This window comes from Paramormyrops kingsleyae, chromosome 25 (genome assembly GCF_048594095.1).
Source record: "Paramormyrops kingsleyae isolate MSU_618 chromosome 25, PKINGS_0.4, whole genome shotgun sequence".
NCBI lineage: Eukaryota > Metazoa > Chordata > Actinopteri > Osteoglossiformes > Mormyridae > Paramormyrops > Paramormyrops kingsleyae.
The window spans coordinates 20,658,355-20,685,232 of NC_132821.1; the positions used below are offsets into that span (position 1 = coordinate 20,658,355).

General features: G+C 49.5%; 3 protein-coding genes across 3 annotated transcripts in view; all 3 read left to right on the forward strand.

The window, feature by feature from the left end:
- LOC111840512 (uncharacterized) overlaps nucleotides 1–6,626 on the forward strand; it is a gene marked incomplete at its 3' end in the record, with an annotated part of 36,473 nt that extends 29,847 nt beyond the window's left edge. Inside the window, exons 21-23 of the mRNA XM_072707092.1 lie at nucleotides 1,555–1,978; nucleotides 2,078–3,142; nucleotides 5,681–6,626. Of these exons, the coding sequence (XP_072563193.1) occupies nucleotides 1,555–1,978; nucleotides 2,078–3,142; nucleotides 5,681–6,626 (2,435 nt within the window). The remainder of the gene's footprint in view (nucleotides 1–1,554; nucleotides 1,979–2,077; nucleotides 3,143–5,680) is intronic.
- A 642-nt stretch (nucleotides 6,627–7,268) lies between these two features.
- LOC111861086 (uncharacterized) overlaps nucleotides 7,269–26,878 on the forward strand; it is a 167,139-nt gene continuing 147,529 nt past the window's right edge. Inside the window, exons 1-9 of the mRNA XM_072707093.1 lie at nucleotides 7,269–7,983; nucleotides 8,065–8,190; nucleotides 9,034–9,106; nucleotides 9,293–9,562; nucleotides 9,659–9,927; nucleotides 11,203–11,852; nucleotides 13,509–14,598; nucleotides 16,513–18,396; nucleotides 18,808–21,120. Of these exons, the coding sequence (XP_072563194.1) occupies nucleotides 7,269–7,983; nucleotides 8,065–8,190; nucleotides 9,034–9,106; nucleotides 9,293–9,562; nucleotides 9,659–9,927; nucleotides 11,203–11,852; nucleotides 13,509–14,598; nucleotides 16,513–18,396; nucleotides 18,808–21,120 (7,390 nt within the window). The remainder of the gene's footprint in view (nucleotides 7,984–8,064; nucleotides 8,191–9,033; nucleotides 9,107–9,292; nucleotides 9,563–9,658; nucleotides 9,928–11,202; nucleotides 11,853–13,508; nucleotides 14,599–16,512; nucleotides 18,397–18,807; nucleotides 21,121–26,878) is intronic.
- Nucleotides 21,610–26,878, forward strand: part of LOC140583134 (uncharacterized) — a gene marked incomplete at its 3' end in the record, with an annotated part of 46,702 nt that continues 41,433 nt past the window's right edge. The window contains exons 1-6 of the mRNA XM_072707774.1: nucleotides 21,610–21,656; nucleotides 21,900–22,036; nucleotides 24,105–24,447; nucleotides 24,613–24,908; nucleotides 25,032–25,904; nucleotides 26,028–26,813. Of these exons, the coding sequence (XP_072563875.1) occupies nucleotides 21,610–21,656; nucleotides 21,900–22,036; nucleotides 24,105–24,447; nucleotides 24,613–24,908; nucleotides 25,032–25,904; nucleotides 26,028–26,813 (2,482 nt within the window). The remainder of the gene's footprint in view (nucleotides 21,657–21,899; nucleotides 22,037–24,104; nucleotides 24,448–24,612; nucleotides 24,909–25,031; nucleotides 25,905–26,027; nucleotides 26,814–26,878) is intronic.

Genomic DNA, 26,878 nt, shown 5'->3' on the forward strand with positions numbered 1-26,878 from the left:
CATCAACTGCAACACCAACAACGACCACTACAACATCCACAGCGGCGCCAACCACTACAACAAGCACAACGGCATCACCTACAACACCAACAACGACCACTACAACATCCACAACGACAGCAACAAGTACATCCAGCACAACGGCAACAACTGCAACACCAACTACGACCACTACCACATCCACAGCGGCACCAACCAGTACATCCAGCACAACGGCAACAACTACAACACCAACTACAACCACTACAACATCTACAGCGGCTCCTACCACTACATCGAGCACAACGGCTTCAACTACAACACCAACAACGACCACTACAACATCCACAGTGGCGCCAACCACTACAACGAGCACAACGGCATCAACTGCAACACCAACTACGACCACTACAACATCCACTGCGGCACCAACCAGTACATCCAGCACAACGGCAACAACTACAACACCAACAACGACCACTACCACATCCACAGTGGCGCCAACCACTACAACGAGCACAACGGCATCAACTGCAACACCAACTACGACCACAACAACATCCACTGCGGCACCAACCAGTACATCCAGCACAACGGCAACAACTACAACACCAACTACGACCACTACAACATCTACAGCGGCACCTACCACTACATCGAGCACAACAGCTTCAACTACAACACCAACAACGACCACTACAACATCCACAGCGGCGCCAACCACTACAACAAGCACAACGGCATCACCTACAACACCAACAACGACCACTACAACATCCACAGTGGCGCCAACCACTACAACGAGCACAACGGCATCAACTGCAACACCAACTACGACCACTACAACATCCACTGCGGCACCAACCAGTACATCCAGCACAACGGCAACAACTACAACACCAACAACGACCACTACCACATCCACAGTGGCGCCAACCACTACAACGAGCACAACGGCATCAACTGCAACACCAACTACGACCACTACAACATCCACTGCGGCACCAACCAGTACATCCAGCACAACGGCAACAACTACAACACCAACAACGACCACTACAACATCCACAGCAGCGCCAACCAGTACATCCAGCACAACGGCATCAACTGCAATACCAACTACGACCACTACAACATCCACTGCGACACCAACCAGTACATCCAGCACAACGGCAACAACTACAACACCAACTACGACTACTACAACATCTACAGCGGCACCTACCACTACATCAAGCACTACGGCTTCAACTACAACACCAATAACGACCACTACAACATCCACAGTGGCGCCAACCACTACAACGAGCACAACGGCATCAACTGCAACACCAACTACGACCACTACAACATCCACTGCGGCACCAACCAGTACATCCAGCGCAACGGCAACAACTACAACACCAACTACGACCACTACAACATCTACAGCGGCACCTACCACTACATCGAGCACAACGGCTTCAACTACAACACCAACAACGACCACTACAACATCCACAGCGGCGCCAACCACTACAACAAGCACAACGGCATCACCTACAACACCAACAACGACCACTACAACATCCACAGCGACAGCAACCAGTACATCCAGCACAACGGCAACAACTGCAACAGCAACTACGACCACTACCACATCCACAGCGGCACCAACCAGTACATCCAGCACATCGGCAACAACTACAACACCAACTACAACCACTACAACATCTACAGCGGCTCCTACCACTACAACGAGCACAACGGCATCAACTGCAACACCAACTACGACCACTACAACATCCACTGAGGCACCAACCAGTACATCCAGCACAACGGCATCAACTGCAACACCAACTACGACCACTACAACATCCACTGCGGCACCAACCAGTACATCCAGCACAACGGCAACAACTACAACACCAACAACGACCACTACCACATCCACAGTGGCGCCAACCACTACAACGAGCACAACGGCATCAACTGCAACACCAACTACGACCACTACAACATCCACTGCGGCACCAACCAGTACATCCAGCACAACGGCAACAACTACAACACCAACAACGAGCACTACAACATCCACAGCGGCGCCAACCACTACAACAAGCACAACGGCATCACCTACAACACCAACAACGACCACTACAACATCCACAGCGGCAGCAACCAGTACATCCAGCACAACGGCATCAACTGCAATACCAAGTACGACCACTACAACATCCACTGCGGCACCAACCAGTACATCCAGCACAACGGCAACAACTACAACACCAACTACGACTACTACAACATCTACAGCGGCACCTACCACTACATCAAGCACTACGGCTTCAACTACAACACCAATAACGACCACTACAACATCCACAGTGGCGCCAACCACTACAACGAGCACAACGGCATCAACTGCAACACCAACTACGACCACTACAACATCCACTGCGGCACCAACCAGTACATCCAGCGCAACGGCAACAACTACAACACCAACAACGACCACTACAACATCCACAGCGGCGCCAACCACTACAACAAGCACAACGGCATCACCTACAACACCAACAACGACCACTACAACATCCACAACGACAGCAACAAGTACATCCAGCACAACGGCAACAACTGCAACACCAACTACGACCACTACCACATCCACAGCGGCACCAACCAGTACATCCAGCACAACGGCAACAACTACAACACCAACTACAACCACTACAACATCTACAGCGGCTCCTACCACTACATCGAGCACAACGGCTTCAACTACAACACCAACAACGACCACTACAACATCCACAGTGGCGCCAACCACTACAACGAGCACAACGGCATCAACTGCAACACCAACTACGACCACTACAACATCCACTGCGGCACCAACCAGTACATCCAGCACAACGGCAACAACTACAACACCAACAACGACCACTACCACATCCACAGTGGCGCCAACCACTACAACGAGCACAACGGCATCAACTGCAACACCAACTACGACCACAACAACATCCACTGCGGCACCAACCAGTACATCCAGCACAACGGCAACAACTACAACACCAACTACGACCACTACAACATCTACAGCGGCACCTACCACTACATCGAGCACAACAGCTTCAACTACGACACCAACTACGACCACTACAACATCCACAGTGGCGCCAACCACTACAACGAGCACAACGGCATCAACTGCAACACCAACTACGACCACTACAACATCCACTGCGGCACCAACCAGTACATCCAGCACAACGGCAACAACTACAACACCAACTACGACCACTACAACATCTACAGCGGCACCTACCACTACATCAAGCACAACGGCTTCAACTACAACACCAATAACGACCACTACAACATCCACAGTGGCGCCAACCACTACAACAAGCACAACGGCATCACCTACAACACCAACAACGACCACTACAACATCCACAGCGGCAGCAACCAGTACATCCAGCACAACGGCATCAACTGCAACACCAACTACGACCACTACAACATCCACAGCGGCGCCAACCACTACAACAAGCACAACGGCATCACCTACAACACCAACAACGACCACTACAACATCCACAGCGGCAGCAACCAGTACATCCAGCACAACGGCAACAACTACAACACCAACTACGACCACTACAACATCCACAGCAGCAGCAACCAGTACATCCAGTACAACGGCAACAACTACAACACCAACAACGACCACTACCACATCCACAGTGGCGCCAACCACTACAACAAGCACAACGGCATCAACTGCAACACCAACTACGACCACTACAACATCCACTGCGGCACCAACCAGTACATCCGGCACAACGGCAACAACTACAACACCAACTACGACCACTACAACATCTACAGCGGCACCTACCACTACATCGGGCGCAACGGCTTCAACTACAACACCAACAACGACCACTACAACATCCACAGTGGCGCCAACCACTACATCGAGCGCAACGGCATCACCTACAACACCAACAACGACCACTACAACATCCACAGCGGCTCCTACCACTACATCGAGTACAACGGCTTCAACTACAACACCAACAACGACCACTACAACATCCACAGTGGCGCCAACCACTACAACGAGCACAACGGCATCAACTGCAACACCAACTACGACCACTACAACATCCACTGCGGCACCAACCAGTACATCCGGCACAACGGCAACAACTACAACACCAACTACGACCACTACAACATCCACAGCGGCACCTACCACTACATCGAGCGCAACAGCTTCAACTACAACACCAACAACGACCACTACAACATCCACAGTGGCGCCAACCACTACATCGAGCGCAACAGCTTCAACTACAACACCAACAACGACCACTACAACATCCACAGTGGCGCCAACCACTACAACAAGCACAACGGCATCACCTACAACACCAACAACGACCACTACAACATCCACAGTGGCACCAACCAGTACATCCAGCACAACGGCAACAACTACAACACCAACTACGACCACTACAATATCCACAGTGGCGCCAACCACAACAACAAGCACAACGGCATCAACTACAACACCAACAACGACCACTACAACATCCACAGTGGCGCCAACCACTACAACAAGCACAACGGCATCAACTACAACACCAACAACGACCACTACAACATCCACAGTGGCGCCAACCAGTACATCCAGCACAACGGCATCAACTGCAACACCAACTACGACCAGTACAACATCCACTGCGGCACCAACCAGTACATCCAGCACAACGGCAACAACTACAACACCAACTACGACCACTACAACATCTACAGCGGCACCTACCACTACATCGAGCACAACAGCTTCAACTACAACATCAACAACGACCACTACAACATCCACAGCGGCGCCAACCACTACAACAAGCACAACGGCATCACCTACAACACCATCAACGACCACTACAACATCCACAGCGGCAGCAACCAGTACATCCAGCACAACGGCATCAACTGCAACACCAACTACGACCACTACAACATCCACTGCGGCACCAACCAGTACATCCAGCACAACGGCAACAACTACAACACCAACTACGACTACTACAACATCTACAGCGGCACCTACCACTACATCAAGCACAACGGCTTCAACTACAACACCAATAACGACCACTACAACATCCACAGTGGCGCCAACCACTACAACAAGCACAACGGCATCACCTACAACACCAACAACGACCACTACAACATCCACAGTGGCACCAACCAGTACATCCAGCACAACGGCAACAACTACAACACCAACTACGACCACTACAATATCCACAGTGGCGCCAACCACAACAACAAGCACAACGGCATCAACTACAACACCAACAACGACCACTACAACATCCACAGTGGCGCCAACCAGTACATCCAGCACAACGGCATCAACTGCAACACCAACTACGACCAGTACAACATCCACTGCGGCACCAACCAGTACATCCAGCACAACGGCAACAACTACAACACCAACTACGACCACTACAACATCTACAGCGGCACCTACCACTACATTGAGCACAACAGCTTCAACTACAACATCAACAACGACCACTACAACATCCACAGCGGCGCCAACCACTACAACAAGCACAACGGCATCACCTACAACACCATCAACGACCACTACAACATCCACAGCGGCAGCAACCAGTACATCCAGTACAACGGCATCAACTGCAACACCAACTACGACCACTACAACATCCACTGCGGCACCAACCAGTACATCCAGCACAATGGCAACAACTACAACACCAACTATGACTACTACAACATCTACAGCGGCACCTACCACTACATCAAGCACAACGGCTTCAACTACAACACCAATAACGACCACTACAACATCCACAGTGGCGCCAACCACTACAACAAGCACAACGGCATCACCTACAACACCAACAACGACCACTACAACATCCACAGTGGCACCGACCAGTACATCCAGCACAACGGCAACAACTACAACACCAACTACGACCACTACAACATCTACAGCGGCACCTACCACTACATCAAGCACAACGGCTTCAACTACAACACCAATAACGACCACTACAACATCCACAGTGGCGCCAACCACTACAACAAGCACAACGGCATCACCTACAACACCAACAACGACCACTACAACATCCACAGTGGCACCAACCAGTACATCCAGCACAACGGCAACAACTACAACACCAACTACGACCACTACAATATCCACAGTGGCGCCAACCACAACAACAAGCACAACGGCATCAACTACAACACCAACAACGACCACTACAACATCCACAGTGGCGCCAACCACTACAACAAGCACAACGGCATCAACTACAACACCAACAACGACCACTACAACATCCACAGTGGCGCCAACCAGTACATCCAGCACAACGGCATCAACTGCAACACCAACTACGACCAGTACAACATCCACTGCGGCACCAACCAGTACATCCAGCACAACGGCAACAACTACAACACCAACTACGACCACTACAACATCTACAGCGGCACCTACCACTACATCGAGCACAACAGCTTCAACTACAACATCAACAACGACCACTACAACATCCACAGCGGCGCCAACCACTACAACAAGCACAACGGCATCACCTACAACACCATCAACGACCACTACAACATCCACAGCGGCAGCAACCAGTACATCCAGTACAACGGCATCAACTGCAACACCAACTACGACCACTACAACATCCACTGCGGCACCAACCAGTACATCCAGCACAATGGCAACAACTACAACACCAACTACGACTACTACAACATCTACAGCGGCACCTACCACTACATCAAGCACAACGGCTTCAACTACAACACCAATAACGACCACTACAACATCCACAGTGGCGCCAACCACTACAACAAGCACAACGGCATCACCTACAACACCAACAACGACCACTACAACATCCACTGCGGCACCAACCAGTACATCCAGCACAACGGCAACAACTACAACACCAACTACGACCACTACAACATCTACAGCGGCACCTACCACTACATTGAGCACAACAGCTTCAACTACAACATCAACAACGACCACTACAACATCCACAGCGGCGCCAACCACTACAACAAGCACAACGGCATCACCTACAACACCATCAACGACCACTACAACATCCACAGCGGCAGCAACCAGTACATCCAGTACAACGGCATCAACTGCAACACCAACTACGACCACTACAACATCCACTGCGGCACCAACCAGTACATCCAGCACAATGGCAACAACTACAACACCAACTACGACTACTACAACATCTACAGCGGCACCTACCACTACATCAAGCACAACGGCTTCAACTACAACACCAATAACGACCACTACAACATCCACAGTGGCGCCAACCACTACAACAAGCACAACGGCATCACCTACAACACCAACAACGACCACTACAACATCCACAGTGGCACCGACCAGTACATCCAGCACAACGGCAACAACTACAACACCAACTACGACCACTACAACATCTACAGCGGCACCTACCACTACATCAAGCACAACGGCTTCAACTACAACACCAATAACGACCACTACAACATCCACAGTGGCGCCAACCACTACAACAAGCACAACGGCATCACCTACAACACCAACAACGACCACTACAACATCCACAGTGGCACCAACCAGTACATCCAGCACAACGGCAACAACTACAACACCAACTACGACCACTACAATATCCACAGTGGCGCCAACCACAACAACAAGCACAACGGCATCAACTACAACACCAACAACGACCACTACAACATCCACAGTGGCGCCAACCACTACAACAAGCACAACGGCATCAACTACAACACCAACAACGACCACTACAACATCCACAGTGGCGCCAACCAGTACATCCAGCACAACGGCATCAACTGCAACACCAACTACGACCAGTACAACATCCACTGCGGCACCAACCAGTACATCCAGCACAACGGCAACAACTACAACACCAACTACGACCACTACAACATCTACAGCGGCACCTACCACTACATCGAGCACAACAGCTTCAACTACAACATCAACAACGACCACTACAACATCCACAGCGGCGCCAACCACTACAACAAGCACAACGGCATCACCTACAACACCATCAACGACCACTACAACATCCACAGCGGCAGCAACCAGTACATCCAGTACAACGGCATCAACTGCAACACCAACTACGACCACTACAACATCCACTGCGGCACCAACCAGTACATCCAGCACAATGGCAACAACTACAACACCAACTACGACTACTACAACATCTACAGCGGCACCTACCACTACATCAAGCACAACGGCTTCAACTACAACACCAATAACGACCACTACAACATCCACAGTGGCGCCAACCACTACAACAAGCACAACGGCATCACCTACAACACCAACAACGACCACTACAACATCCACAGTGGCACCGACCAGTACATCCAGCACAACGGCAACAACTACAACACCAACTACGACCAGTACAACATCCACTGCGGCACCTACCACTACATCAAGCACAACGGCTTCAACTACAACACCAATAACGACCACTACAACATCCACAGTGGCGCCAACCACTACAACAAGCACAACGGCATCACCTACAACACCAACAACGACCACTACAACATCCACAGTGGCACCAACCAGTACATCCAGCACAACGGCAACAACTACAACACCAACTACGACCACTACAATATCCACAGTGGCGCCAACCACAACAACAAGCACAACGGCATCAACTACAACACCAACAACGACCACTACAACATCCACAGTGGCGCCAACCACTACAACAAGCACAACGGCATCAACTACAACACCAACAACGACCACTACAACATCCACAGTGGCGCCAACCAGTACATCCAGCACAACGGCATCAACTGCAACACCAACTACGACCAGTACAACATCCACTGCGGCACCAACCAGTACATCCAGCACAACGGCAACAACTACAACACCAACTACGACCACTACAACATCTACAGCGGCACCTACCACTACATCGAGCACAACAGCTTCAACTACAACATCAACAACGACCACTACAACATCCACAGCGGCGCCAACCACTACAACTAGCACAACGGCATCACCTACAACACCATCAACGACCACTACAACATCCACAGCGGCAGCAACCAGTACATCCAGCACAACGGCATCAACTGCAACACCAACTACGACCACTACAACATCCACTGCGGCACCAACCAGTACATCCAGCACAACGGCAACAACTACAACACCAACTACGACTACTACAACATCTACAGCGGCACCTACCACTACATCAAGCACAACGGCTTCAACTACAACACCAATAACGACCACTACAACATCCACAGTGGCGCCAACCACTACAACAAGCACAACGGCATCACCTACAACACCAACAACGACCACTACAACATCCACAGTGGCACCGACCAGTACATCCAGCACAACGGCAACAACTACAACACCAACTACGACCACTACAACATCTACAGCGGCACCTACCACTACATCAAGCACAACGGCTTCAACTACAACACCAATAACGACCACTACAACATCCACAGTGGCGCCAACCACTACAACAAGCACAACGGCATCACCTACAACACCAACAACGACCACTACAACATCCACAGTGGCACCAACCAGTACATCCAGCACAACGGCAACAACTACAACACCAACTACGACCACTACAATATCCACAGTGGCGCCAACCACAACAACAAGCACAACGGCATCAACTACAACACCAACAACGACCACTACAACATCCACAGTGGCGCCAACCACTACAACAAGCACAACGGCATCAACTACAACACCAACTACGACCACTACAACATCTACAGCGGCACCTACCACTACATCGAGCACAACAGCTTCAACTACAACATCAACAACGACCACTACAACATCCACAGCGGCAGCAACCAGTACATCCAGCACAACGGCATCAACTGCAACACCAACTACGACCACTACAACATCCACTGCGGCACCAACCAGTACATCCAGCACAACGGCAACAACTGCAACACCAACTACGACTACTACAACATCTACAGCGGCACCTACCACTACATCAAGCACAACGGCTTCAACTACAACACCAATAACGACCACTACAACATCCACAGTGGCGCCAACCACTACAACAAGCACAACGGCATCACCTACAACACCAACAACGACCACTACAACATCCACAGTGGCACCAACCAGTACATCCAGCACAACGGCAACAACTACAACACCAACTACGACCACTACAATATCCACAGTGGCGCCAACCACAACAACAAGCACAACGGCATCAACTACAACACCAACAACGACCACTACAACATCCACAGTGTCGCCAACCACTACAACAAGCACAACGGCATCACCTACAACACCATCAACGACCACTACAACATCCACAGCGGCAGCAACCAGTACATCCAGCACAACGGCATCAACTGCAACACCAACTACGACTACTACAACATCTACAGCGGCACCTACCACTACATCAAGCACAACGGCTTCAACTACAACACCAACAACGACCACTACAACATCCACAGTGGCGCCAACCACTACATCGAGCGCAACAGCTTCAACTACAACACCAACAACGACCACTACAACATCCACAGTGGCGCCAACCACTACAACAAGCACAACGGCATCACCTACAACACCAACAACGACCACTACAACATCCACAGTGGCACCAACCAGTACATCCAGCACAACGGCAACAACTACAACACCAACTACGACCACTACAATATCCACAGTGGCGCCAACCACAACAACAAGCACAACGGCATCAACTACAACACCAACAACGACCACTACAACATCCACAGTGGCGCCAACCAGTACATCCAGCACAACGGCATCAACTGCAACACCAACTACGACCAGTACAATGTCCACTGCGGCACCAACCAGTACATCCAGCACAACGGCAACAACTACAACACCAACTACGACCACTACAACATCTACAGCGGCACCTACCACTACATCGAGCACAACAGCTTCAACTACAACATCAACAACGACCACTACAACATCCACAGCGGCGCCAACCACTACAACAAGCACAACGGCATCACCTACAACACCATCAACGACCACTACAACATCCACAGCGGCAGCAACCAGTACATCCAGCACAACGGCATCAACTGCAACACCAACTACGACCACTACAACATCCACTGCGGCACCAACCAGTACATCCAGCACAACGGCAACAACTACAACACCAACTACGACTACTACAACATCTACAGCGGCACCTACCACTACATCAAGCACAACGGCTTCAACTACAACACCAATAACGACCACTACAACATCCACAGTGGCGCCAACCACTACAACAAGCACAACGGCATCACCTACAACACCAACAACGACCACTACAACATCCACAGTGGCACCAACCAGTACATCCAGCACAACGGCAACAACTACAACACCAACTACGACCACTACAACATCTACAGCGGCACCTACCACTACATCAAGCACAACGGCTTCAACTACAACACCAATAACGACCACTACAACATCCACAGTGGCGCCAACCACTACAACAAGCACAACGGCATCACCTACAACACCAACAACGACCACTACAACATCCACAGTGGCACCAACCAGTACATCCAGCACAACGGCATCAACTGCAACACCAACTACGACCACTACAACATCCACTGCGGCACCAACAAGTACATCCAGCACAACGGCAACAACTACAACACCAACTACGACCACTACAACATCTACAGCGGCACCTACCACTACATCGAGCACAACAGCTTCAACAACAACGACCACTACAACATCCACAGTGGCGCCAACCACTACAACAAGCACAACAGCATCACCTACAACACCAACAACGACCACTACAACATCCACAGTGGCACCAACCAGTACATCCAGCACAACGGCATCAACTGCAACACCAACTACGACCACTACAACATCCACTGCGGCACCAACCAGTACATCCAGCACAACGGCAACAACTACAACACCAACTACGACTACTACAACATCTACAGCGGCACCTACCACTACATCAAGCACAACGGCTTCAACTACAACACCAATAACGACCACTACAACATCCACAGTGGCGCCAACCACTACAACAAGCACAACGGCATCACCTACAACACCAACAACGACCACTACAACATTCACAGTGGCACCAACCAGTACATCCAGCACAACGGCATCACCTACAACACCAACAACGACCACTACAACATCCACAGTGGCGCCAACCACTACAACAAGCACAACGGCATCACCTACAACACCATCAACGACCACTACAACATCCACAGCGGCAGCAACCAGTACATCCAGCACAACGGCATCAACTGCAACACCAACTACGACCACTACAACATCCACTGCGGCACCAACCAGTACATCCAGCACAACGGCAACAACTACAACACCAACTACGACTACTACAACATCTACAGCGGCACCTACCACTACATCAAGCACAACGGCTTCAACTACAACACCAATAACGACCACTACAACATCCACAGTGGCGCCAACCACTACAACAAGCACAACGGCATCACCTACAACACCAACAACGACCACTACAACATCCACAGTGGCACCGACCAGTACATCCAGCACAACGGCAACAACTACAACACCAACTACGACCACTACAACATCTACAGCGGCACCTACCACTACATCAAGCACAACGGCTTCAACTACAACACCAATAACGACCACTACAACATCCACAGTGGCGCCAACCACTACAACAAGCACAACGGCATCACCTACAACACCAACAACGACCACTACAACATCCACAGTGGCACCGACCAGTACATCCAGCACAACGGCAACAACTACAACACCAACTACGACCACTACAATATCCACAGTGGCGCCAACCACAACAACAAGCACAACGGCATCAACTACAACACCAACAACGACCACTACAACATCCACAGTGGCGCCAACCACTACAACAAGCACAACGGCATCAACTACAACACCAACAACGACCACTACAACATCCACAGTGGCGCCAACCAGTACATCCAGCACAACGGCATCAACTGCAACACCAACTACGACCAGTACAACATCCACTGCGGCACCAACCAGTACATCCAGCACAACGGCAACAACTACAACACCAACTACGACCACTACAACATCTACAGCGGCACCTACCACTACATCGAGCACAACAGCTTCAACTACAACATCAACAACGACCACTACAACATCCACAGCGGCGCCAACCACTACAACAAGCACAACGGCATCACCTACAACACCATCAACGACCACTACAACATCCACAGCGGCAGCAACCAGTACATCCAGCACAACGGCATCAACTGCAACACCAACTACGACCACTACAACATCCACTGCGGCACCAACCAGTACATCCAGCACAACGGCAACAACTACAACACCAACTACGACTACTACAACATCTACAGCGGCACCTACCACTACATCAAGCACAACGGCTTCAACTACAACACCAATAACGACCACTACAACATCCACAGTGGCGCCAACCACTACAACAAGCACAACGGCATCACCTACAACACCAACAACGACCACTACAACATCCACAGTGGCACCAACCAGTACATCCAGCACAACGGCAACAACTACAACACCAACTACGACCACTACAATATCCACAGTGGCGCCAACCACAACAACAAGCACAACGGCATCAACTACAACACCAACAACGACCACTACAACATCCACAGTGGCGCCAACCACTACAACAAGCACAACGGCATCAACTACAACACCATCAACGACCACTACAACATCCACAGCGGCAGCAACCAGTACATCCAGCACAACGGCATCAACTGCAACACCAACTACGACCACTACAACATCCACTGCGGCACCAACCAGTACATCCAGCACAACGGCAACAACTACAACACCAACTACGACTACTACAACATCTACAGCGGCACCTACCACTACATCAAGCACAACGGCTTCAACTACAACACCAATAACGACCACTACAACATCCACAGTGGCGCCAACCACTACAACAAGCACAACGGCATCACCTACAACACCAACAACGACCACTACAACATCCACAGTGGCACCAACCAGTACATCCAGCACAACGGCAACAACTACAACACCAACTACGACCACTACAACATCTACAGCGGCACCTACCACTACATCAAGCACAACGGCTTCAACTACAACACCAATAACGACCACTACAACATCCACAGTGGCGCCAACCACTACAACAAGCACAACGGCATCACCTACAACACCAACAACGACCACTACAACATCCACAGTGGCACCAACCAGTACATCCAGCACAACGGCAACAACTACAACACCAACTACGACCACTACAATATCCACAGTGGCGCCAACCACAACAACAAGCACAACGGCATCAACTACAACACCAACAACGACCACTACAACATCCACAGTGGCGCCAACCACTACAACAAGCACAACGGCATCAACTACAACACCAACAACGACCACTACAACATCCACAGTGGCGCCAACCAGTACATCCAGCACAACGGCATCAACTGCAACACCAACTACGACCAGTACAACATCCACTGCGGCACCAACCAGTACATCCAGCACAACGGCAACAACTACAACACCAACTACGACCACTACAACATCTACAGCGGCACCTACCACTACATCGAGCACAACAGCTTCAACTACAACATCAACAACGACCACTACAACATCCACAGCGGCGCCAACCACTACAACAAGCACAACGGCATCACCTACAACACCATCAACGACCACTACAACATCCACAGCGGCAGCAACCAGTACATCCAGCACAACGGCATCAACTGCAACACCAACTACGACCACTACAACATCCACAGTGGCACCAACCAGTACATCCAGCACAACGGCAACAACTACAACACCAACTACGACCACTACAACATCTACAGCGGCACCTACCACTACATCAAGCACAACGGCTTCAACTACAACACCAATAACGACCACTACAACATCCACAGTGGCGCCAACCACTACATCGAGCGGAACAGCTTCAACTACAACACCAACAACGACCACTACAACATCCACAGTGGCGCCAACCACTACAACAAGCACAACGGCATCACCTACAACACCAACTACGACCAGTACAACATCCACTGCGGCAGCAACCAGTACATCCAGCACAACGGCAACAACTACAACACCAACTACGACCACTACAACATCTACAGCGGCACCTACCACTACATCGAGCACAACAGCTTCAACTACAACATCAACAACGACCACTACAACATCCACAGCGGCGCCAACCACTACAACAAGCACAACGGCATCACCTACAACACCATCAACGACCACTACAACATCCACAGCGGCAGCAACCAGTACATCCAGCACAACGGCATCAACTGCAACACCAACTACGACCACTACAACATCCACTGCGGCACCAACCAGTACATCCAGCACAACGGCAACAACTACAACACCAACTACGACTACTACAACATCTACAGCGGCACCTACCACTACATCAAGCACAACGGCTTCAACTACAACACCAATAACGACCACTACAACATCCACAGTGGCGCCAACCACTACAACAAGCACAACGGCATCACCTACAACACCAACAACGACCACTACAACATCCACAGTGGCACCAACCAGTACATCCAGCACAACGGCAACAACTACAACACCAACTACGACCACTACAACATCTACAGCGGCACCTACCACTACATCAAGCACAACGGCTTCAACTACAACACCAATAACGACCACTACAACATCCACAGTGGCGCCAACCACTACAACAAGCACAACGGCATCACCTACAACACCAACAACGACCACTACAACATCCACAGTGGCACCAACCAGTACATCCAGCACAACGGCATCAACTGCAACACCAACTACGACCACTACAACATCCACTGCGGCACCAACAAGTACATCCAGCACAACGGCAACAACTACAACACCAACTACGACCACTACAACATCTACAGCGGCACCTACCACTACATCGAGCACAACAGCTTCAACAACAACGACCACTACAACATCCACAGTGGCACCAACCAGTACATCCAGCACAACGGCATCAACTGCAACACCAACTACGACCACTACAACATCCACTGCGGCACCAACCAGTACATCCAGCACAACGGCAACAACTACAACACCAACTACGACTACTACAACATCTACAGCGGCACCTACCACTACATCAAGCACAACGGCTTCAACTACAACACCAATAACGACCACTACAACATCCACAGTGGCGCCAACCACTACAACAAGCACAACGGCATCACCTACAACACCAACAACGACCACTACAACATTCACAGTGGCACCAACCAGTACATCCAGCACAACGGCATCACCTACAACACCAACAACGACCACTACAACATCCACAGTGGCGCCAACCACTACAACAAGCACAACGGCATCACCTACAACACCAACAACGACCACTACAACATCCACAGTGGCACCAACCAGTACATCCAGCACAACGGCATCACCTACAACACCAACAACGACCACTACAACATCCACAGTGGCGCCAACCACTACAACAAGCACAACGGCATCACCTACAACACCAACAACGACCACTACAACATCCACAGTGGCGCCAACCAGTACATCCAGCACAACGGCATCAACTGCAACACCAAATACGACCACTACAACATCCACTGCGGCACCAACCAGTACATCCAGCACAACGGCAACAACTACAACACCAACTACGACCACTACAACATCTACAGCGGCACCTACCACTACATCGAGCGCAACAGTTTCAACTACAACACCAACAACGACCACTACAACATCCACAGTGGCGCCAACCACTACAACAAGCACAACGGCATCACCTACAACACCAACTACGACCACTACAACATCTACAGCGGCACCTACCACTACATCAAGCACAACGGCTTCAAATACAACACCAATAATGACCACTACAACATCCACAGTGGCGCCAACCACTACAACAAGCACAACGCCATCACCTACAACACCAACAACGACCACTACAACATCCACAGTGGCGCCAACCACTACAACAAGCACAACGGCATCACCTACAACACCAACTACGACCACTACAACATCCACAGTGGCGCCAACCAGTGCATCCAGCACAACGGCAACAACTACAACACCAACTACGACCACTACAACATCCACAGTGGCGCCAACCACTACAATAAGCACAACGGCATCAACTACAACACCAACAACGACCACTACCACATCCACAGTGGCGCCAACCACTACAACGAGCACAACGGCATCAACTGCAACACCAACTACGACCACTACAACATCCACTGCGGCACCAACCAGTACATCCAGCACAACGGCAACAACTACAACACCAACTACGACCACTACAACATCTACAGCGGCACCTACCACTACATCGAGCGCAACAGGTTCAACTACAACACCAACAACGACCACTACAACATCCACAGTGGCGCCAACCACTACAACAAGCACAACGGCATCACCTACAACACCAACAACGACCACTACAACATCCACAGTGGCACCAACCAGTACATCCAGCACAACGGCAACAACTACAACACCAACTACGACCACTACAACATCCACAGTGGCGCCAACCACTACAACAAGCACAACGGCATCAACTACAACACCAACAACGACCACTACAACATCCACAGTGGCGCCAACCACTACAACAAGCACAACGGCATCACCTACAACACCAACAACGACCACTACAACATCCACAGTGGCACCAACCAGTACATCCAGCACAACGGCATCAACTGCAACACCAACTACGACCACTACAACATCCACTGCGGCACCAACAAGTACATCCAGCACAACGGCAACAACTACAACACCAACTACGACCACTACAACATCTACAGCGGCACCTACCACTACATCGAGCACAACAGCTTCAACAACAACGACCACTACAACATCCACAGTGGCGCCAACCACTACAAGAAGCACAACGGCATCACCTACAACACCAACAACGACCACTACAACATCCACAGCGGCAGCAACCAGTACATCCAGCACAACGGTAGCAACTGCAACACCAACTACGACCACTACCACATCCACAGCGGCACCAACCAGTACATCCAGCACAACGGCAACAACTACAACACCAACTACGACTACTACAACATCTACAGCGGCACCTACCACTACATCGAGCACAACGGCTTCAACTACAACCCCAACAATGACCACTACAACATCCACAGTGGCGCCAACCACTACAACAAACACAACGGCATCACCTACAACACCAACAACGACCACTACAACATCCACAGTGGCGCCAACCAGTACATCCAGCACAACGGCAACAACTACAACACCAACTACGACCACTACAACATCCACAGTGGCGCCAACCACTACAATAAGCACAACGGCATCAACTACAACACCAACAACGACCACTATCACATCCACAGTGGCGCCAACCACTACAACGAGCACAACGGCATCAACTGCAACACCAACTACGACCACTACAACATCCACTGCGGCACCAACCAGTACATCCAGCACAACAGCAACAACTACAACACCAACTACGACCACTACAACATCTACAGCGGCACCTACCATTACATCGAGCGCAACAGCTTCAACTACAACACCAACAACGACCACTACAACATCCACAGTGGCGCCAACCACTACAACAAGCACAACGGCATCACCTACAACACCAACAACGACCACTACAACATCCACAGTGGCACCAACCAGTACATCCAGCACAACGGCAACAACTACAACACCAACTACGACCACTACAACATCCACAGTGGCGCCAACCACTACAACGAGCACAACGGCATCAACTACAACACCAACAACGACCACTACAACATCCACAGTGGCGCCAACCACTACAACGAGCACAACGGCATCAACTACAACACCAACAACGACCACTACAACATCCACAGTGGCGCCAACCACTACAACAAGCACAACGGCATCACCTACAACACCAACAACGACCACTACAACATCCACAGTGGCACCAACCAGTACATCCAGCACAACGGCATCAACTGCAACACCAACTACGACCACTACAACATCTACAGCGGCACCTACCACTACATCGAGCACAACAGCTTCAACAACAACGACCACTACAACATCCACAGTGGCGCCAACCACTACAACAAGCACAACGGCATCACCTACAACACCAACAACGACCACTACAACATCCACTGCGGCAGCAACCAGTACATCCAGCACAACGGCAGCAACTGCAACACCAACTACGACCACTACAACATCCACAGTGGCGCCAACCACTACAACGAGCACAACGGCATCAACTACAACACCAACAACGACCACTACAACATCCACAGTGGCGCCAACCACTACAACAAGCACAACGGCATCACCTACAACACCAACAACGACCACTACAACATCCACAGCGGCACCAACCAGTACATCCAGCACAACGGTATCAACTGCAACACCAACTACGACCACTACAACATCCACTGCGGCACCAACAAGTACATCCAGCACAACGGCAACAACTACAACACCAACTACGACCACTACAACATCTACAGCGGCACCTACCACTACATCGAGCACAACAGCTTCAACAACAACGACCACTACAACATCCACAGTGGCGCCAACCACTACAACAAGCACAACGGCATCACCTACAACACCTACAACGACCACTACAACATCCACAGCGGCAGCAACCAGTACATCCAGCACAACGGCAACAACTGCAACACCAACTACGACCACTACCACATCCACAGCGGCACCAACCAGTACATCCAGCACAACGGCAACAACTATAACACCAACTACGACCACTACAACATCTACAGCGGCTCCTACCACTACATCGAGCACAACGGTTTCAACTACAACACCAACAACGACCACTACAACATCCACAGTGGCGCCAACCACTACAACGAGCACAACGGCATCAACTGCAACACCAACTACGACCACTACATCCACTGCGGCACCAACCAGTACATCCAGCACAACGGCAACAACTACTACACCAACTACGACCACTACAACATCCACAGTGGCGCCAACCACTACAACAAGCACAACGGCATCACCTACAACACCAACAACGACCACTACAACATCCTCAGTGGCGCCAACCAGTACATCCAGCACAACGGCAACAACTACAACACCAACTACGACCACTACAACATCCACAGTGGCGCCAACCACTACAATAAGCACAACGGCATCAACTACAACACCAACAACGACCACTACCACATCCACAGTGGCGCCAACCACTACAACGAGCACAACGGCATCAACTGCAACACCAACTACGACCACTACAACATCCACTGCGGCACCAACCAGTACATCCAGCACAACGGCAACAACTACAACACCAACTACAACCACTACAACATCTACAGCGGCACCTACCACTACATCGAGCACAACAGCTTCAACTACAACACCAACAACGACCACTACAACATCCACAGTGGCGCCAACCACTACAACAAGCACAACGGCAACTACTACATCACCAACTATGACTACTACAACATCCACAGCGGCGCCAACTACTATGACGATCACAACTGCATCAACTACAACACCAACTACGACTTTTACAACATCCACAGTGGCACCTACCACTACATCGAGCACAACTGCATTGACTACACCACCAGCTTCAATGACAATGAGAACCAGAACTGCATCTACCACTTCAACAAGCACAACTGCATCGACTACAACACCAGCTCCAACGACCATGAGAACCACAACTGCCTCTACCACTGCAACAAGCACAGCTGCATCAACGACAACACCAACGACTACTAGCATGTTGTTGACGAAGCCCCCGACTACAAGTCCAGCTACTACAGGTAAGTTTACAAGTGTGACATCGACTAAACCACCTACCGAACACACAACCACAATGGCATCCAGCATAATACCCATGACATCCACAAGTACATCACGAATTGCTACACCAGTTACCTTCACATCTATAACAACAGCAGTAACAATGACAACTGCATCTAACTGCAATCACTGTAAAACTGAAAACTGTCACACAAATTATGAAATCCCCAATTGCACCTTCCACTACAAGCACAGCTTCTTTCTCCACAAGGACCATGAAGCACACAGCTTGGACACCAAGTACAACATTGGTGACTTTTAAAACTGTGCCTACAACTACAAGCACATATACATCTGTTACAACTGTAAATATGACCACTACAACATCCACAACTGTGTCAAACACTACATTTATTACTATATCAATTACAATTAAGATGAACTACATTACTACACCAAAAATTACATCCGTAACCTCCCCAACTGCAAATACCACTAATGGCAGAAATATGTCAAAGACACGCACCACAAAGCCGAAAAACTACAACTACTACAGGTAAGTTTAAACATGTGAAATAAACCAACCCACCAGCAGTACAGACGACCACAATAGCATCCTATTTAAAAGCCATGACATCTGCAAGAACATCAACTTCTACATCAGTGACATTCATTACCATAACTGCCTCCACAACAACTGTACAAACCACTAACACTGCATCCACTACAACCACAATAAAGCTGATGACTATAACACAAGTTATGACAAAATCCAATATGCCTTACATTACAATCGCAGTTCCATCATCTGCAATGGCCTGGAATCCGACAACTACGACAGCAACAATGATGACATCCACAACTGTGCATGCAACTACAACAAGCACATCCACAACAATTTCAACTGCATCTGCGATAACTATGACAACCACAAATGTGCCTACAACTACAATGACAACAAACAACATAAGCCCCACAAAGACAACTGCTGCTAGTTCAGGTAAGTTTACAACATACACAACTGCACAAAGCACTACAACAAACACAACTACATCAACTACAACACCATCTATGACCACTACAACATCCACAGCAGCACCAACCACTACATCGAGCACAACTGCAACACCATCTACGACCACAACATCCACAGCAGCACCAACCACTTCATCAAGCACAACTGCAACAACATCTACTACCACTACAACATCCACAGCAGCACCAACCACTACATCAAGCACAACTGCTTCAACTGTATCACCATCTACGACCACTACAACATCCACAGCAGCACCAACCACTACATCAAGCACGACTGCAACAACATCTACTACCACTACAACATCCACAGCAGCACCAACCACTACATCAAGCACAACTGCTTCAACTGCAACACCATCTACGACCACTACAACATCCACAGCAGCACCAACCACTTCATCAAGCATAACTGCATCAACTGCAACACCATCTACGACCACTACTACATCCACAGCAGCACCAACCACTTCATCAAGCACAACTGCATCATCTGCAACACCATCTACGACCACTACAACATCCACAGCAGCACCAACCACTACATCAAGCACAACTGCTTCAACTGCAACACCATCTACGACCACTACAACATCCACAGCAGCACCAACAACAACATCTAGCACAACTGCATCAATTGCAACACCATCTACGACCACTACAACATCCACAGCAGCACCAACCACCACATCAAGCACAACTGCTTCAACTGCAACACCATCTACGACCACTACAACATCCACAGCAGCACCAACAACAACATCTAGCACAACTACATCAATTGCAACACCATCTACGACCACTACAACATCCACAGCAGCACCAACCACTACACCAACCACTTCATCAAGCACAACTGCATCAACTGCAACAACATCTACTACCACTACAACATCCACAGCAGCACCTACCACTTCATCAAGCACAACTGCATCAACTGCAACATCTACTACCACAACAACATCCACAGCAGCACCAACCACTACATCAAGCACAACTGCTTCAACTGCAACACCATCTACGACCACAACAACATCCACAGCAGCACCAACCACTTCATCAAGCACAACTGCATCAACTGCAACAACATCTACTACCACTACAACATTCACAGCAGCACCAACCACTACATCAAGCACAACTGCTTCAACTGCAACACCATCTACGACCACTACAACATCCACAGCAGCACCTACCACTGCATCAATTACAAATACATCAACTGCAACACCATCTACGACCACTACAACATCCACAGCAGCACCAACAACATCTAGCACAACTGCATCAATTGCAACACCATCTACGACCACTACAACATCCACAGCAGCACCAACCACTACATCAACCACAACTGCTTCAATTGCAACACCATCTACGACCACTACAACATCCACAGCAGCACCAACAACAACATCTAGCACAACTGCATCAATTGCAACACCATCTACGACCACTACAACATCCACAGCAGCACCAACCACTACATCAAGCACAACTGCTTCAACTGCAACACCATCTACGACCACTACAACATCCACAGCAGCACCAACCACTATATCAAGCACAACTGGTTCAACTGCAACACCATCTACGACCACAACAACATCCACAGCAGCACCAACGACTTCATCAAGCACAACTGCATCAACTGCAACAACATCTACTACCACTACAACATCCACAGCAGCACCAACAACAACATCTAGCACAACTGCAACACCATCTACGACCACTACAACATCCACAGCAGCACCAACCACTACATCAAGCACAACTGCTTCAACTGCAACAGCATCTACGACCACTACAACATCCACAGCAGCACCAACCACTACATCAAGCACAACTGCTTCAACTGCAACACCATCTACGACCACTACAACATCCACAGCAGCACCAACAACAACATCTAGCACAACTGCATCAATTGCAACACCATCTACGACCACTACAACATCCACAGCAGCACCAACCACTACATCAAGCACAACTGTTTCAACTGCAACACCATCTACGACCACAACAACATCCACAGCAGCACCAACCACTTCATCAAGCACAACTGCATCAACTGCAACAACATCTACTACCACTACAACATCCACAGCAGCACCAACAACAACATCTAGCACAACTGCAACACCATCTACGACCACTACAACATCCACAACAGCACCAACAACAACATCAAGCACAACTGCTTCAACTGCAACACCATCTACGACCACTACAACATCCACAGCAGCACCAACCACTACATCAAGCACAACTGCTTCAACTGCAACACCATCTACGACCACTACAACATCCACAGCAGCACCAACAACAACATCAAGCACAACTGCTTCAACTGCAACATCATCTACGACCACTATAACATCCACAGCAGCACCAACAACAACATCAAGCACAACTGCTTCAACTGCAACACCATCTACGACCACTACAACATCCACAGCAGCACCAACCACTACATCAAGCACAACTGCTTCAACTGCAACACCATCTACGACCACTACAACATCCACAGCAGCACCAACCACTACATCAAGCACAACTGCATCAACTGCAACACCATCAACGACCACTACAACATCCACAGCAGCACCAACCACTACATCAAGCACAACTGCTTCAACTGCAACACCATCTTCGACCACTATAACATCCACAGCAGCACCAACAACAACATCTAGCACAACTGCATCAATTGCAACACCATCTACGACCACTACAACATCCACAGCAGCACCAACCACTTCATCAAGCACAACTGCATCAACTGCAACAACATCTACTACCACTACAACATCCACAGCAGCACCAACCACTACATCAAGCACAACTGCTTCAACTGCAACACCATCTACGACCACTATAACATCCACAGCAGCACCAACAACAACATCTAGCACAACTGCATCAATTGCAACACCATCTACGACCACTACAACATCCACAGCAGCACCAACCACTACATCAAGCACAACTGTTTCAACTGCAACACCATCTACGACCACAACAACATCCACAGCAGCACCAACCACTTCATCAAGCACAAGTGCATCAACTGCAACAACATCTACTACCACTACAACATCCACAGCAGCACCTACCACTGCATCAATTACAACTGCATCAACTGCAACATCTACGACCACTACAACATCCACAGCAGCACCAACCACTACATCAAGCACAACTGCATCAACTGCAACACCATCAACGACCACTACAACATCCACAGCAGCACCAACCACTACATCAAGCACAACTGCTTCAACTGCAACACCATCTACGACCACTACAACATCCACAGCAGCACCAACCACTATATCAAGCACAACTGGTTCAACTGCAACACCATCTACGACCACAACAACATCCACAGCAGCACCAACGACTTCATCAAGCACAACTGCATCAACTGCAACAACATCTACTACCACTACAACATCCACAGCAGCACCAACAACAACATCTAGCACAACTGCAACACCATCTACGACCACTACAACATCCACAGCAGCACCAACCACTACATCAACCACAACTGCTTCAATTGCAACACCATCTACGACCACTACAACATCCACAGCAGCACCAACAACAACATCTAGCACAACTGCATCAATTGCAACACCATCTACGACCACTACAACATCCACAGCAGCACCAACCACTACATCAAGCACAACTGTTTCAACTGCAACACCATCTACGACCACAACAACATCCACAGCAGCACCAACCACTTCATCAAGCACAACTGCATCAACTGCAACAACATCTACTACCACTACAACATCCACAGCAGCACCAACCACTACATCAAGCACAACTGTTTCAACTGCAACACCATCTACGACCACAACAACATCCACAGCAGCACCAACCACTTCATCAAGCACAACTGCATCAACTGCAACAACATCTACTACCACTACAACATCCACAGCAGCACCAACAACAACATCTAGCACAACTGCAACACCATCTACGACCACTACAACATCCACAGCAGCACCAACCACTATATCAAGCACAACTGGTTCAACTGCAACACCATCTACGACCACAACAACATCCACAGCAGCACCAACGACTTCATCAAGCACAACTGCATCAACTGCAACAACATCTACTACCACTACAACATCCACAGCAGCACCAACAACAACATCTAGCACAACTGCAACACCATCTACGACCACTACAACATCCACAGCAGCACCAACCACTACATCAAGCACAACTGCTTCAACTACAACAGCATCTACGACCACTACAACATCCACAGCAGCACCAACCACTACATCAAGCACAACTGCTTCAACTGCAACACCATCTACGACCACTACAACATCCACAGCAGCACCAACAACAACATCTAGCACAACTGCATCAATTGCAACACCATCTACGACCACTACAACATCCACAGCAGCACCAACCACTACATCAAGCACAACTGTTTCAACTGCAACACCATCTACGACCACAACAACATCCACAGCAGCACCAACCACTTCATCAAGCACAACTGCATCAACTGCAACAACATCTACTACCACTACAACATCCACAGCAGCACCAACAACAACATCTAGCACAACTGCAACACCATCTACGACCACTACAACATCCACAACAGCACCAACAACAACATCAAGCACAACTGCTTCAACTGCAACACCATCTACGACCACTACAACATCCACAGCAGCACCAACCACT